This window comes from Lepidochelys kempii, chromosome 9 (assembly GCF_965140265.1).
Source record: "Lepidochelys kempii isolate rLepKem1 chromosome 9, rLepKem1.hap2, whole genome shotgun sequence".
In the NCBI taxonomy this organism is placed as follows: Eukaryota; Metazoa; Chordata; order Testudines; family Cheloniidae; genus Lepidochelys; species Lepidochelys kempii.
The window spans coordinates 44,527,059-44,543,265 of NC_133264.1; the positions used below are offsets into that span (position 1 = coordinate 44,527,059).

Genomic DNA, 16,207 nt, shown 5'->3' on the forward strand with positions numbered 1-16,207 from the left:
TACTGGGTGCTGATAAATTTTTGTGCTAGACAGACCAAAAAAATAAACCAAGAAGAGTTCAAAAAACCCTCAGTCAATTTACCAGGCTAAACACTGCCATTGATTCTGGTCATGCCTACAAGCACCTCATGCAAAACAAGTATTAAAATAACATCCCTGCCTCAAAGTGTTCACAATGTGGAATTTGGCCAGGACAGAAGGAAAAGAACAAACAAAAAGGGGCTGGGTCAGGAAGGGCAGTTCTATAAATCACATGGTACAGTTGTTCAATTAGAGCATGCACGCATCATAATAGAGGGTTTTTGACGTATTCGTTCAGTTCATTTCTTGTTGGGCCACCAGACCATCTACACTAGTGGCTGGCCACCCATAGCTAAAATCCCCAGAGCAGCCAAGATCACACATACTAAAGGATCAGACCCTTCCCATAAAAGAGATGAGAGTTTTATTTCTTCCACAGAAGCCACATGAAATCAGATCCTATGGAGGATTCCCCAGTAGGGTAAGATATGTCATTTGAAGATTGGGAATTGCGTGTATTCTACAGGAGCAAAACCACAGCCTAAAGGAGGGACATTTCTACAGTTCCATTGTGCTCCTACCTTCGGGTTATCCTCTCTCTCACAGGCAATATGCAAAGGAGTCCTCCCACCTTCCTCTGGAACAAGACTAGAAGATGAGTAGTATTCACTAGGAGGTCCAGTTTCATTATTAAGTTTCATGGCAATAATAACTGGTGATTCGGCAGGCTCATTCTGAATGTAAAGAAGTCAGAAGAAACAGATACGCACACTTTCAGTATTGCTTAGAGATAAGCTAATAGAAAATACATTGGTCCAGGAATCCACTGGTCTGTACATAAACCACTATTATAGATTTGCTCATTACAACACAGTAGACACAGCATAAGCAACCTCCACCCTTCCCATTTCCTTCTTTAGATTCAGGCTCCATTTGCTGGACTGCTGCAGCATTGCATCCCGAAAAACATAAAACCCACTGTAGGCCAGTGGCATTAAGATACCTTTCATTCTAACATCTACAAACATTGATACACACAGAGGGGCTTCCTACCCCAATGAATGTATTCCATTTTGAGAAATAAAAGTTATGACAGGAGATGAATTTTCTTTCTCGTAAAACATGGGGCATGCATTGGTCTGCGTGTTACTAGCAAATAAGTAACAAAGGAATCAAATACAAGAGCCACATAAAGCTCTCTAGGAGAAATTAAAGTTTATCTTATTGATTTATTTTTTATTTTATTTTATTACATAATTTAAATCAAAGGGAGCTGAAAGGACCAAATGCTGCAGCAGTTGAGAAGAGAAAACGAGTCTTATGAGTGCTTCATAGAATTGCTTCTCAAGTGACTTCATTGAAAAGCTCTGTGATTTTCACCCACAGGCCCTTGAAGAATGTACTTTGACACCTCCAGGAGGGGTCTTATTTGGATGCTTTCCATGCTTGCTAAGTGTTTGATTAGACCCATTAAGAGGCAGAGTAGTACTGCAGGCCTTCAGACATTTTTAAGATTCCAGTGAATTAGGTTCTTCTCCACACTTTGGTCCATTTCACATCCAGATTACGAGGCTGTTTTTTTAATATTTGAGTTTAGGGGGAAAATAAAGGGAGATAAATTGTTTGGTTTAGGTGGAGCTCGGTGATTTGTTTTGCTTTTGTTTAGTTTTAGTTTTGTTTTCGTGGCTTTGTACAAAGTCAAGACCGATCTTAAGAACTATCTTTTTAAAGGAAGAATTAAAGATAGGATTCTTTAAACTGATACAGCTCCCAGTTCACTCCCTGAACTAATGCAATTGCTATAACAGAAGAAGACAAACAAATATGGCAAGGCCTTCTCTAGAGGATCAAAAAGTAGACTCTCAGAGCCTGCAGTGCCAAGGTTCAAGTGCCCCAGTTCCCCTGCAAGTCTCTGTAGTGCAACAGCTCTGAAGAAACAGAAGATGTGAGGAGAAAACTGACACAAGAAATCTCATACTACTAACCCTGAAAGTAGAGAATTGAAACTTTAGATAAAACTCAGGCTTAATCCTTTATGAAGGCCAACTATGAGAAATCAGTGGTCTCTGTCAGACATTTGGAGCACAGCTAAACTGAGATCTACGTCTGAAGTGAATAAATTCTCCCAGTGCTTTTGTAAACACTGCTTATGGAAGCTTAAGATTTTAATAGAAGGTTAACTGGCTCCTGACAGTATCCATGTTGCTGGAGGCTATAAAACTAGTGTGTGAAGTTCAGGATGACTGAAGGGGTCCAGCTGCAGCAGAGTGTTGGAAAAACTAGATGCTTCCAAGGTTTGTAGACTATCATCACTTTGAGCCAAGGGAACTGCAGTCTGGTTAGAATTACAAATGCTCCGTCTAGTCCTATTTCCCTCCAACCATTTTGACCATTAGAGAAGATGGGGAAGCTTTATATGAGTACATCTGCCCACAGATAGAGGTATTTTCTGTGCTTATGGATTCCATTGACAAGAATAAAATAAATGGTACCTTCCTGCTTTCAAATCACAAAAAAAAAAATCTAGATATGTGTCAACCAAGCCACACAACCGTGCCCTAGGCATACGTTGCTCTAGTAGACAGGCCCCGCTTCCACAGGAGTGAAGAGATTTTTGTGGCCTTATGGTTTAGACCTATGCCCTATGCTCCTACTTGCCGGTGTGCATATATCACCACTGCCCATTTGACCTCTCCAAGTGGGATATGAAGATGCTGCTGGGAAATGTTTGAAGAAGGACTTCAGTGACAAAGCCATCAGTTTTGGAGGCACTGTCAGTCTTCAGTTTTTGTCCTCTAGTCAGGAAGAAGAATGGATGGATTTAGGGGTGCTGCATTGCACTGGGTTTGTATGTGCTCAATGCTGCTATGAGTAAATACTGCAGACGCTTGAAGGCAAGCAACTGAGCAGAAGGATTAAATCTGTAATTTTAGAAGTGAGAATAATAGGAGTGTTACCAGTTGAGGTATCTTAAAAAATCAGCTCAGAGATGAATAAATGCAGAGATGATACACGGCGTTTTTTGTATTTTTGGTTAATTAGGAATCAGGTTAGCACAGGTTAGCACTGGACTATGTAGAAAGGAGTTTCCTTTAAGTAAGTTTTCAGCAGCAAGTCATCCAGGTAACACTGGTATGAATGTACTCTTTCTTCATCTGGCCTATCAAGATCATATCAGCTTGGAGAACATTATAGGATGATATTCCAAATCACATAGACATGAAAGGACAACAGCCCTCTGTGGAGAAAGAGGTGGTTAGGGACTATTTAGAAAAGCTGGACGTGCACAAGTCCATGGGGCCAGACGCGTTGCATCCGAGAGTGCTAAAGGAATTGGCGGCTGTGATTGCAGAGCCATTGGCCATTATCTTTGAAAACTTGTGGCGAACGGGGGAAGTCCCAGATGACTGGAAAAAGTCTAATGTAGTGACAATCTTTAAAAAAGGGAAGGAGGATGATCCTGGGAACTACAGGCCAGTCAGCCTCACCTCAGTCCCCAGAAAAATCATGGAGCAGGTCCTCAAGGAATCAATCCTGAAGCACTTACATGAGAGGAAAGTGAACAGGAACAGTCAGCATGGATTCACCAAGGGAAGGTCATGCCTGACTAATCTAATCGCCTTCTATGATGAGATTACTGGTTCTGTGGATGAAGGGAAAGCAGTGGATGTATTGTTTCTTGACTTCAGCAAAGCTTTTGACATGGTCTCCCACAGTATTCTTGTCAGCAAGTTAAAGAAGTATGGGCTGGATGAATGCACTATAAGGTGGATTGAAAGTTGGCTAGATTGTTGGGCTCAACGGGTAGTGATCAATGGCTCCATGTCTAGTTGGCAGCCGGTGTCAAGTGGAGTGCCCCAGGGGTCGGTCCTGGGGCCGGTTTTGTTCAATATCTTCATAAATGATCTGGAGGATGGTCTGGATTGCACTCTCAGCAAATTTGCAGATGATACTAAACTAGGAGGAGTGGTAGATACGCTGGAAGGCAGGGATAGGATACAGAGGGACCTACACAAATTGGAGGATTGGGCCAAAAGAAATTTGATGAGGTTCAATAAGGATAAGTGCAGGGTCCTGCACTTAGGACGGAAGAACCCAATGCACCGCTACAGACTAGGGACCAAATGGCTAGGCAGCAGTTCTGCGGAAAAGGACCTAGGGGTGACAGTGGACGAGAAGCTAGATATGAGTCAGCAGTGTGCCCTTGTTGCCAAGAAGGCCAATGGCATTTTGGGATGTATAAGTAGGGGCATAGCGAGCAGATCGAGGGATGTGATCGTCCCCCTCTATTCAACATTGGTGAGGCCTCATCTGGAGTACTGTGTCCAGTTTTGGGCCCCACACTACAAGAAGGATGTGGATAAATTGGAGAGCGTCCAGCGAAGGGAACAAAAATGATTAGGGGTCTGGAACACATAAGTTATGAGGAGAGGCTGAGGGAACTGGGATTGTTTAGTCTGCAGAAGAGGAGAATGAGGGGGGATTTGATAGCTGCTTTCAACTACCTGAGAGGTGGTTCCAGAGAGGATGGTTCTAGACTATTCTCAGTGGTAGAAGAGAACAGGACAAGGAGTAATGGTCTCAAGTTGCAGTGGGGGAGGTTTAGGTTGGATATTAGGAAAAACTTTTTCACTAGGAGGGTGGTGAAACACTGGAATGCGTTACCTAGGGAGGTGGTAGAATCTCCTTCCTTAGAAGTTTTTAAGGTCAGGCTTGACAAAGCCCTGGCTGGGATGATTTAATTGGGGATTGGTCCTGCTTTGAGCAGGGGGTTGGACTAGATGACCTCCTGAGGTCCCTTCCAACCCTGATATTCTATGTTTCCTCTTAACTGGACAGGAAAATGGTGGCAACCACATCTCATGGGGAAGGATAAGATTCCTGAGATCTACTAAGAACAATGTGCAATATTTTCTCTTTCAAATCTCCATTCCGTTACAGATATAGACTGAACAAGGATAAAATCTGCCCGTATTCTACGGACTGCAAGCAACCCAAGATGACACATGGATCAGGTTCCAGAGATGACACCGGGATTATGGCTCCTGTGATTCAAGAAATTTATTTCTTTGTTTTTATAAATAACTTCAGTAGCCAAGAGGCTAGAAGGAAAAGAAGCAAATTCTCTAAGGTGCTCCTTTTTGTCCTATAGTTAGAATGCTCCTGTCTAGATGGATTTTCCAGAGGAGAAGGGGAAATGTTTAGGTTTCTCTTTGTGCTTACGGATTTCTAAACCAACAAAAATACACTGTGTTGAGCTCTGTCCTGCAGAGTTAAAAAAATACTTCCCAACTCCAAAAGAACAAAATGGCCAGATTGACTAACAGCCCTGGCAAGCTGGTGGTATGAACTCACAGGCAAGTATCTGCTGTATTGCTCTGTGGAGAGCTACAGGTAGGTCCATTAAGGTACCAGGGGAAATATGGTCACTGCAAAGCACACAAAGAGGAACCAGAGAGGGGAGAATTCAGGCTTGCTTTGCCTGCAGCTCCCAGCTATTGGCTGGTTTCTTGGCACACAAAGGATGGCAGTAGGTGAAAGGCCAGTGGTTCTCAGCTGGGGTACATACACCCCTGCGGGTATGCAGAGGTCTTCCAGGGGCTACATTACATCATCTAGACATTTGCCTACTTTTACAACAGGCTACATAAAAAGCACAGGTAAAGTCAGTACAAACTAAAATTTCATGCAAACAATGACTTGTTTATACTGCTCTATATACTGAAATGTAAGTACAATGTTTATATTCTAATTGATTTATAATTATATGGTAAAAATGGGAAAGTCAGCAATTTTTCAATAATACTGTGGCTGAGACACTTTGTATTTTTATGTCCAATTTTGTAAGCAAGTAGTTTTTAAGTGAGGTGAAACTTGGAGGTGTGCAAGAAAAATCAGACTCCTGAAAGGGGTACAGTAGTTTGGAAAGGTTAAGAGCCACTGGGATGGGCCACTCTTCTGCATTGCTGAGAGAAGCCAGTAGAAGATGTGCTGAAATAATGGTCTGGGCTAGGCCACTGGGACACAAATTGGGAAGGAGTCAAAGGGAATGGATATTCAGCGCATAGGGAGCTCAGGATGACCTAACAGGAAGGTCAATGGATTCCCAATTACTGGAACTTAAATTTATTTTAAATTGTCAACAATTTGAGAAAGAAACCCCCCACATACACTAAGCACTCTGCTGCAGACAGCTGTACATCTGAGGCTTTGTTTGCACTAGAAAAGTTTTGCCAGTAAACCTTCCTAGTGCTCATACCAGCAAAAGAGTGCTTCTGCTAGCCTAGAGCATAACGTTTCCCTGAATGAAATAAGCTGAGCCATCAAAAGCACTTTTTTGCCGATATTAACAAATCCACACTAGGGCTTCCACCTGTATAAAAATTTTGTTCAAAAACAAAATCACACCCCTAAGCACTGATATACTGGCAAAAGCTTCTAGTGTAGATCTGGCCTAATGCTACTCTGGATTCAGAGCGCAGTGCTGCAGGGTTCCAGCAGGAGGAGTCTGGATTCAAGAGGAAGGAAGAAACAATTAAGCAGCCTCCATAGTGCTGGAACAAGCAGATTCAGCCCACAAAAATGTTTCTTTCTGAGGAAGAGTGATTTAGGCTCAATACTACAGTTATCCGTCACCTACATCTATTCAGTTGTATGTAGCAGACTTTTAGCCTGTGCCTAACATTGCATCAGGATTCCACAAAAGTGCCTGGTACCCCAAATCATAAATAAGTGTTATTGTAACCCTCTATGTATGTCAGTGATATGCCAGGTTTTTTCAGAGGAAGTGCAATTATTCCAACAGTGCGCAGAGGTTTTAATTCAATGGGCAGGCAACCAATTCCCTGCTTGGGTGTCCCACAGGCCACACCTAAACAGTTGGAAGAGGATGGAGTAATGATGCAGCATACCCAGTCTGGTGCATATACATCATCTTCGTCTCCTGCCCTTGCATCGGGATCTGTAGCTGAATGAAGGATTAATTCCGTTATCTTGACCCCTTCTTCACCAGGAATGGCCACAGCAATATGAAGAGGCATTAAACCTCCCAGCTGAAAAATAAATGTGGCATTAAGACTCTTTTGTCTATCACAAATAACTTCTAAAAACTAAGGTACTGGATATTTTTCCAATAATCAATCCTCAGGCCCCATCTACGTTAGCCTAGAAGTAGAGTCAAAGAATTGTGTTTATGGTTACTTTAAATTATGTTTGGCTTACTACTCCCCAACGTCCATTTCACCCCTAACCCACTGCGATCATGAATATTCCCGCAGGCACTGCCCAGCCAAAACAGAATATGATAAAGCATTAAAACCACTCTTACATCACCAGTTTGCACCCATATAAGATACAAAAAGGAAGAGAGCCTATTTCTGGCCCCTGACTCATAAGCCAGTACACACTGATGGGTCACATACATTATCTTGTGAAACACTGTTTGGAAGTCTGCTGAGCAATCCCAGCGTGGTGTCAGGTTCCATAAACACAGGAATGTCAACACCTGCTGGTGCTACTCCCATTGGAGCTCTACTCTGATTCATTTACGTTCTCTTGGACTGAGAGTCTACATTGGACTTCCAGAAAGCAATGGAGAAAGCCAGGAGAGCCTTCTGTCTGACACCTGTGAGTAAATCTCACAGCACAACCAGACAAGACAGGCACAGCTGCTGAATCCTGAGACAGTCTGCTGGGCTTCTGCTTCTCCAGACCCTCAGGGTACAAAAGGGATAGAGAAAGGACAGCTTTCACTGGTACCAGGGCAGAGAGGTACCCAAAGGCCCCAGCAGGAGCTACAGGGCAGGCTTCAAAGTGGAAATAATGATACTGACCTCCTATGTAAAGGGCTTTGAAACCTACTGAAGAAAAGCACTACATAAAAGAGTTAGCTATTATTACACTATTAGCCACAGACTCCAAACAAAATAAGATGGAGCTTTAAAACTGAAGTACTGACAGCTAATGCACTCGGACGCAAAACAGGAGACTCTGTAGTGAAGTATATATTTGAGGTGAGATGAGATGATGATGTCCAGGTAGAGCCTGTCAAGCTAAAAAGCCAGGGGAACTTCTTCACTGACTAGTCAGAAAGCAATAGGAAGATGGAATATAAAGGGGGCAGCCACATTTCAGTGCAGGAGCTAGTGTAAGATGCCTTCTGCTGAAACAGTTGGTATGTAACTTTGAGCCTGGGGAGTTCCCACCTGGGCCATATGCAGGCACACTCACCAAGTGCAGAGATCTAGCACAAACTGTATTTTTAGAGAACAGACTATGAATGCACAGCATGCTGACCATTCGAGAGTCATTTCCCAAGTAAAGAGAAATGCTAACACTAAAAGCAGAATAAATATTGGGAAATAAAATTGACTTTTGAAATACTCTCAGCTTTAGTACCACAAGAACCTAAGAACATAAGAATGGCTATACTGGGTCAGACCAAAGATCCATCCAGCCCAGCATCCTGTCTAATGACAGTGGCCAATCCCAGGTTCACTCCCTCTGGGGCACCTAACAGGTAATGATCAAGTGATCTCTCTCCTGCCATCCATCTCCACCCTCTGACAAACAGAGGCTAGGGACACCATTCCTTACCCATCCTGGCTAATAGCCATTAATGGACTTAGCCTCCTTGAATTTATCCAGTTCTCTTTTAAACCCTGTTAAGTCCTAGCCTTCACAACCTCCTCAGGCAAGGAGTTCCACAGGTTGACTGTGTGTCGAGTGAAGAAGAACTTCCTTTTATTTGTGTTAAATCTGCTGCCCATTTACAATGGGTAAGCATTATGTCAGCAGGGAAACACACACATAGAACTAGACCTTCACTAGAGTAAGGACATTTTTTTTTAAAAGTGAAATGATTTTAATAGGATAGTTGCTTTGAATTACTCCTTTGGAATTGCAAAGCTGAAATCAGGCAGTCGAACTGTCATTAGAATTATGACACTTTACAAGTGGGCATTAAAGTTGTATCGCTGATCACTCTAAAATATTACATTTGGTTGTTATTAGTAATTATTATCCATTACCCTGGATGGAAGTTGTATGTCAGTCTTTGCTCCTGCTGCTAATAGTAGTTTCACTGCTCCTACATCTGCAGCTTTAACAGCAAAGAATAGGACATGCAGAGGGATCCTGCAAACATTGGGGTCTGCACCTCTGCGTAGAAGTAGTTTGACCATGGTCCATCTCTTTCGGTGTCTAAAGTCAACATGGCAAATAACAGAATAAGCTGTCAATAACTCATAAAAAAAACACTAAAATATTTTTAAATGCTGGATCTTAAGCTGACCCAGGCTCAGGGTCTGTTTAATTGCAGTGTAGGCGTTCGGGCTTGGGCTGGTGCCTGGGTTCTAGGATGCTGTGAGGCAGGTTTGCAAACTGGTACTTGGGCCCAGGGAGAGAATGTCTGCTGTACCACCCCTTGTGAGACTGTAATGTGCATCACACAGCAATGCTATGCCATGCAGAGGGTGTGGTGGTAACATGGCCTATCTTATACCAGCCCCTCTCAGCACTTTGAATCCCAAGGGACACTAGCAAGAGCAGACCCCATACTCAGGAAACCCCAGAGATTACAAATGTAGAAGATCCCGGCATGGGAATGGGCAAGTGAGGTAAGGGAAGGTTACTTGCATCTTCCACACCTTGCACATGTGAGCCATAATCTGGCCTATAAGTGTTTGTCCTAAAAAACTGCAGGACTAATGTTTCCCAAACAGCAGATCTCAACCCACCAGTGGGTTGCAAGAAGGGTCTAGATGGGTTGCAGGCCTGGTACAGAGGGGAGGCCCTGGGATGGGTGAGTGGGGAGGGTCTGAAGACCAAGCCCGGCCCACACTCACCCCGCAGAAGCAGCTCCTTTCCATCAGGGCTCGGCGCAGCGCCTCACTCTGGGTGTTGTGACCTGGCATCCAGGGTCACAGAGCCACTCACTCAAATTTGGTCCAGCCACCCCTCAGCCCATCATGACAGAGAGGCAGCTGGGCCAAACTTGAGTTGTGCTGCAACCCCAACTTCTTGTTCTCCAACCAAGTGCCTTCCAGGGCCTCCTGTTTGCATGGGGCCAGGAAGAGAACTGCAGCGTCAGGATGAAGGGTGCTCCTGGAGGTGGTCAATGCCACCTTGCAGGGCAAAGAGAGGAGGTAGTGCAGGAGAAGGATGATGGCCTGTGATTTGGGGGGCTGTTGCCCCTCCACATTAATCTGGGCCCTACGCACGTATGCAGTTTGTCTGTGTGTTCATCTGGCCCTGGCAGCATATCCAGGTTTTTTTTTTTTTTAAAGAGATGCCAGGCTGTAACAGCAATACTCAGTAGAGCACAGACTAGTTTTGCATAATACAGAAATGTTTTTATGAAGATAATATAGAATTACTATTACTATTGCACAGTACAGGATTTTTAAAATAGTTTCTTTTTACACACACACACACACACACACACACACACTATATAATGCTGAGTCATAAAAAAAAAGACAAAACGGTGGGTCATGTTATTAAAATGGTTTTAAGGAGTGAAATTCAGGCCTTCTCCCTGTCAGGTAAGGACCCATGGAATGCCCCTTGATCAGGCATGCCTGGTTGATCTATCCCAAGCAAATGCAGGGTCGTTCTTCCCCACAAACATGTAAAACTACTCTTGTTACTTTCTCTGTGCAATAGGGTTCAGTGGAGCTTGTCTAACCCTTTCCAGAACACAGAGCCAGTAGTTTTTCTTAGTAGCACTTACTCAGATATTGATAACGCCATTTTTCTCATGGTGCCGTCAGCCCCAACATGTCCATTGACATAGGCATAGGAGGGTACTCTCAGCAAACTCTGGCTGAAGGCATCTGCACTCTGCTGCAAAGCTTTTAGAGAAACCTTGATTCCGTAGTTGAAAACAGTACAGTTCGACTCAAAATTGGATTCAGTGCTGGAGCCAGTCCTCTTTTCTAAACTTGCAAGGTCCGTTTCATCCAGTGTGTTTCTATCATCAGAAACAGACTCTGCCTTTTCCCCAGGCATAGGAGGTACCACAGCTGACTGACGAACAGGGCCAGTTAAGCATTTCTGTTTTGCAGGTGCCAATGGAAGTGGTGCAGATCCATCTTCCAACTGCTCATCCTTATTTAAAGATTTTTAAAAATTAAAATGACAAAAATGAAGAAAATATGGAAAATCCTTTCTTCAACAATGAGAATCATCATATTAACATCAGTTCTGGACATCATCAATATGCATGTATACAATAGTACTGGAATTTGGTATATTACAGCTGAGTTAAGGTAGAACATCATTTTACTCAGTCTTAATCCACCATTCACAGGAAACATTTTGAATAGTGTGTGTGTTTGGTTTTTTAACCTCCATTGTCAATAAAACCCTCTTAGGAGCCTTCAAATCTCAACTGGTACTCCCTCACTTTATAAACGCTCCAAAACAGACAGGGACATTTCTTGATTTTCAATTTGCACATCAGCACACAAACTAATAAAGACCTGATCCTAAAGCTAGAATCTGAAAGAGTTACCTTGAAGTTTTCTAGGTTTGTGCTGAGCTCTGAGGGAGGGATAGAGTAGTGTACATTTTTTTCTGTCTCCCTTTCTTGCAGCAGCCGAGAGAATTTTGAAGTTAATGGGAAATCGGGTGCTTAATCTGTCTAGACACTTTTGTAATTATTATTATTTGTATTACCATACTGTCTAGGACTCCCACTTATGGGCCACAACCCTTGTAGTAGGTGTTGTACAAAACACAGAATAAAAGACTGTCCCTGCCCCACTGAGCTTACAAATCTAAGTCCCACTACGCACCTATCTATCTGTATCTTAAGGCACTTAAATACCTTGGAAAATTTGGCCCAAAGTCTCTGGTACTAATGTGACACATTGACTGCAGAGTAGCCCTGCTACTATTCTGGAGCCTGATGCTGTGCAGTGCGAGCTACCAATGGAAGTCAAGGGCACTCAGCAATTTGCAGGGTCAAGAGAGGTAAGCTGTTTGACTTTTTCCAACTGCTGGAACACTCCCAGCAAAGTAATTTTAAAAAGCAGACCTGTGGCTCATTTGAGGACACGGTGAATTCTGATTTCACAGTTATAGATTAATAATATACTGACCTCGTCTTTTTTAAAGTTCCTCTCAGCAACATTAGCCTTAAATGATTCTATTGGGTAATAAAGAATAATGCACATGGATAGCACTGATAATCCTTCATCGCTGCATTTATTCACATCAGCTCCATTATCAAGAAGAAGATTAATGATGTCCTCATGGTAATTCAGCTGTGGAGTAAAACATTTGGATGATTGTTTTACAAGTACATGTGTATATAATACAATTTCAGTCTTCCATGTGAGATTACCTGAAATCACAATTGGGTTTAAAGTTAAAACAAAAAGACACTCACTAAAGACAGACTCAAAACACTATTATTGGTTTCAGTAGCTTTGCGATTTCACTCTCTCTTCTTTTTATTCCAGTGCTGAATTTGGCCCATAAATTAACAGTGATCTCAAAATGTTTCTACTGCTTCAAGTATGTCTTAAAGTTAATGGGGAAGGCTGGCAGAACCAATAAAAAACCTTTCAAAAAAGGTAAAACTATTTTAGGTACGCCCAATGTAAGGCAGGTGTATAATTGCATTTCTTCCGGTGTATGGCTTTTAATGGCACAAACCAAGAATTAGATGTTGGGTAAGTGATGTAACCACTATCACAGCAGCAGCATCCAGAAATGTCAAGTGCATCCATTTACCATTAAGATGATAAAGAGGGCAATCCATGACTAGATGGCATGTTGAGGTACACAAGGGAGCTAAAGAAGCCCCAACAGTAAAGATATAAGTGAAACCACCCCTGATCACAATGTATTCTGTTGTAACAAAGAAGGATCTTTCAGTTCATATGGTTGTTCTGAGGGGCATTCCAGAGCTGATTCAGAGAAACTACCTGCCAAGAAATGCACCACTGATCCAAAATATAGTCCTGCACTGCCTGTTGCTGCTGGTCCTTAGAAACTTTGTGGCTGATGGACGGTCTGTAATTACACTGAAGTCAATGGAGTTTCACCCACTTACAACAACTACTAAATCTGACCTCTTAAACTGGAATAGATAGTACCAGTAGGCATTTCAACTTTTCTTACATTAGTGAGCTACCTGAGAAACGCACTTCATTTAAATAAAATATTTTTTCATGATGACTTTTAAAAGGCCTAATGGTTTCAGAGAAGACATAACTGTTGTAAAGCACACTACAATGGAACTCAGGAATCAAATACAATACACTGTATTAATACCACATTTTGGCAGTGAGGATTTCAAAATCAAAACTGTCAGGAAATTCAAAGTGATTGTTGCCAAAGCAACTGTAACTGCCACATTGCACACACTGTAAAGGGCAACAGTCTATGTACATTAGGTTACATTTTGTCCTCAGATGTATGCTCAATTTTGACTTTGTGTTATGGTGGACAAGTCACTTAACCCCTGTGCCTTCAGTACTCTCCCCCCAAAATCTACTGTATGGTCACAGAACTGCTGGGGGAAGAGGACTAATGTCTACAAAATAACTAAAGCTCATGCAATGAGAGGCCTATACAAAAAGAGAAAAAACTATAATGTTCTAAATTAATATGAAATTAATTTTCTTGTTCTGGAGACTTAAACAATTAATTTGATTTTTGCTAGTGATTGTTTTTTAAATAGATGTAAGGTGCCCAGAAGGCTAGGCTGGGCACTGATAGATGTTTAAATAAGGAGCCAAATTCTTCCCATAGATAAACTGAAGTCATGCATACATCATAACTCCTCCCCCGCCCAAAAAAACCAGATCCCTTCTGGGTTTGAATACAGCCTGGAACAAGAAAGCGGGGGGAAGAGGGGGAGAGAAAGGCAGGAGCAGTTTCAGATCCAGGGATTTAAATCCAGCCCAGTGCAACACCCAAAGTGGAAGGATTTGGAATTTTAGGCTTGGAATAATCTTTAATATTACAGAGGGATACATTTTACAGAATTTTTTTAGCATATTGCTCAGCAAGCTGTCTTTCCTTAAAGATGTTTTTTATTGAGTCTCACACATTTACTGTATAACAGAGAGAGAGAGACAGATGCAGTAGCAACAAAAAAAATGGTCAGTCACAGAGGGAAGAGTCACATTTGGGGTCTTACAGCAGCAGCAGCAAGTGCAGTGTATCCATGTGTGTCAGCTACATCTGGATGAGCTAAGCTGTCCCTCAGAATCTCATAAATTCTATTGAAGTCTCCTGCTGCTGCCTTTTGAATCAGCTGCTCTGAAGCAAGCTCTTTGGGGCCCTTGGGTCCAAAGGTGTCTCGGCTTCCATTCAAAATGATGTTGATATCCCAACTGATCTCTGTTTGACAATGCCTCAAGCAGAGGAAAGAGAAAAACATTAAACAGCTGGAGAGTCCACATTTAACTTAAACAGCGATGCAGCAGACACCTGTTATATCACAGAGCTTTTTTTAAAAAAGCCACTGATAATAAAGATCATTGCTAGGTAACATGGGAGAAGAGGGATGGCAACCATTTTTTAAAACTATTTCAGACAGTTCAATTTTGCTCCCACCATGGACAGAGCATAAGGGTGTTAAAATGGTCCAAGAGCTGTGGTATGGGGGACATTAATCACATTCAGGGAAGGGGTTAAAAACATCCAGCCCCAAGAATCTGGATGTTTGCAAGTAAAAATTAAATACCAAGCTCTCCAAGGTTGAAAAAGGCCACATAGTGTGCTTAGAAGATTAAAGAAAGCATACAAGGCACTCATCTGCATTATGGACCACATTTCCAAACAGGGCTGCCTCAGCTGAGGCTGCAAAATGTGCACATGCTGGCACTGCTCCCGCAAACATACCTGTGCATGCAGACAGAGTATTTTCTTGTGTAAGAGAGTATTTGCATGTACAAGTACCTGTCCACATATATAGCGAATGCCAGCTGTTTGTGCACCAACAGCTGAAGACACTTTGGAGCATGTTTTTGCATAATCTAGCGGATAGGGCTCTGTTATTTTGCTGTACAACCCTGTAGCATAATGGAGTGCCCGATCTAGGTTGGGACTTCTAGGCATTCTATAATGCAAATTAAGAATAATAATGATGTTTTTGTAGGCACATACTAGGACCCAAGTTGATGATATATTTCAATGAAAGAAATTTCCTTTCAGTTCAAGAAGTGAGAGAGGAACATACTGTTTGTTTCACAAAACCTCATTTGCAGTTTGTCAAATGAAATTCTAAACTTAGCCATGGACAATAGAAATTTTTCTGTGAAGCATGACTTCTGTACCACAACTTGTGCTAAAGATGATCTTTGCAATTGTCTACAAAGAAAATCCCATATATATCCCAACAGACACAAATCACACACAAAAAATCAGTAGCTACCTGTATTTATAGATGTGCTTCTGCATTCTAACCATTAAAGGGCTTGTGTTTTTAACAGGCCATGGTTCTTCATCATACAACTTTTTGTTGTTCTGAAAATATTGGGAATCAAACTCTTTACAGAAGGTGCGAGTCAGGGGAAGGTGATCTGTATCAGTTGAGTAGATGTACATTTTTTCAGGCAATGTGTAACTGTCATCTAAAAGGAGAAGTTTGTAGTTGTAGAAAAATGGGTCCTGTTCCTCATTCAGATCCCAAAATGGAATCTCCTTATCAGAAAGACACTCTCTCTGGGAATCAGCATCCAAATAGCTGCAGTGTTCTGGGTAATTCGAGAGACAAAAATGTCCAGGTATTTCAGTACACAGTTTAATTATGTGATTCCTGAGCCACAAGCCAACATCTTGACAGCCATCTGGATAGCTTTGAACTCCTGGTCCAAACCGCTCATCGGCCTTGTATAGTCCCTTAGGAGAGCAATAGTATTAGAGAAGACATATATGTCAGACATACTACACAACTTACAGCCTAGCTTCCATTTAAAAAGTGTAAAACCAAATTTCCTTGGTCTGACCTTACTGTTCCAGTGTCAATTGCCTAGCGACATTTAGAGCAATCTAAGAACCTGACAAGCTGCTCAACTGTTGTATTCACTGTGATTGGTCGCACTGGAACTGCACTAATAATGGTAATGCATGAAACCCATTGGCTGAAGTAAGGTAGGAGGAGTGGCTTCAATGAAGGCAATGAAGCTACAGGTTTTAATTAGGACCATTGAGATGCTTTTATTCA

General features: G+C 42.2%; 1 protein-coding gene across 5 annotated transcripts in view; it reads right to left on the reverse strand.

The window, feature by feature from the left end:
* The window catches only part of ANKMY1 (ankyrin repeat and MYND domain containing 1), a 58,256-nt gene that overhangs the window by 25,098 nt on the left and 16,951 nt on the right, over positions 1-16,207 (reverse strand). For 4 of the 5 annotated variants that reach the window (XM_073360051.1, XM_073360050.1, XM_073360052.1 and 1 more), the window contains exons 4-10: positions 15,416-15,882; positions 14,177-14,393; positions 12,126-12,290; positions 10,754-11,130; positions 9,051-9,222; positions 6,933-7,073; positions 603-755 (exon numbers count right to left, since the gene is read on the reverse strand). In XM_073360051.1, the coding sequence (XP_073216152.1) occupies positions 603-755; positions 6,933-7,073; positions 9,051-9,222; positions 10,754-11,130; positions 12,126-12,290; positions 14,177-14,393; positions 15,416-15,882 (1,692 nt within the window). The remainder of the gene's footprint in view (positions 1-602; positions 756-6,932; positions 7,074-9,050; positions 9,223-10,753; positions 11,131-12,125; positions 12,291-14,176; positions 14,394-15,415; positions 15,883-16,207) is intronic. The other variant, XM_073360054.1, reaches the window with a different exon arrangement.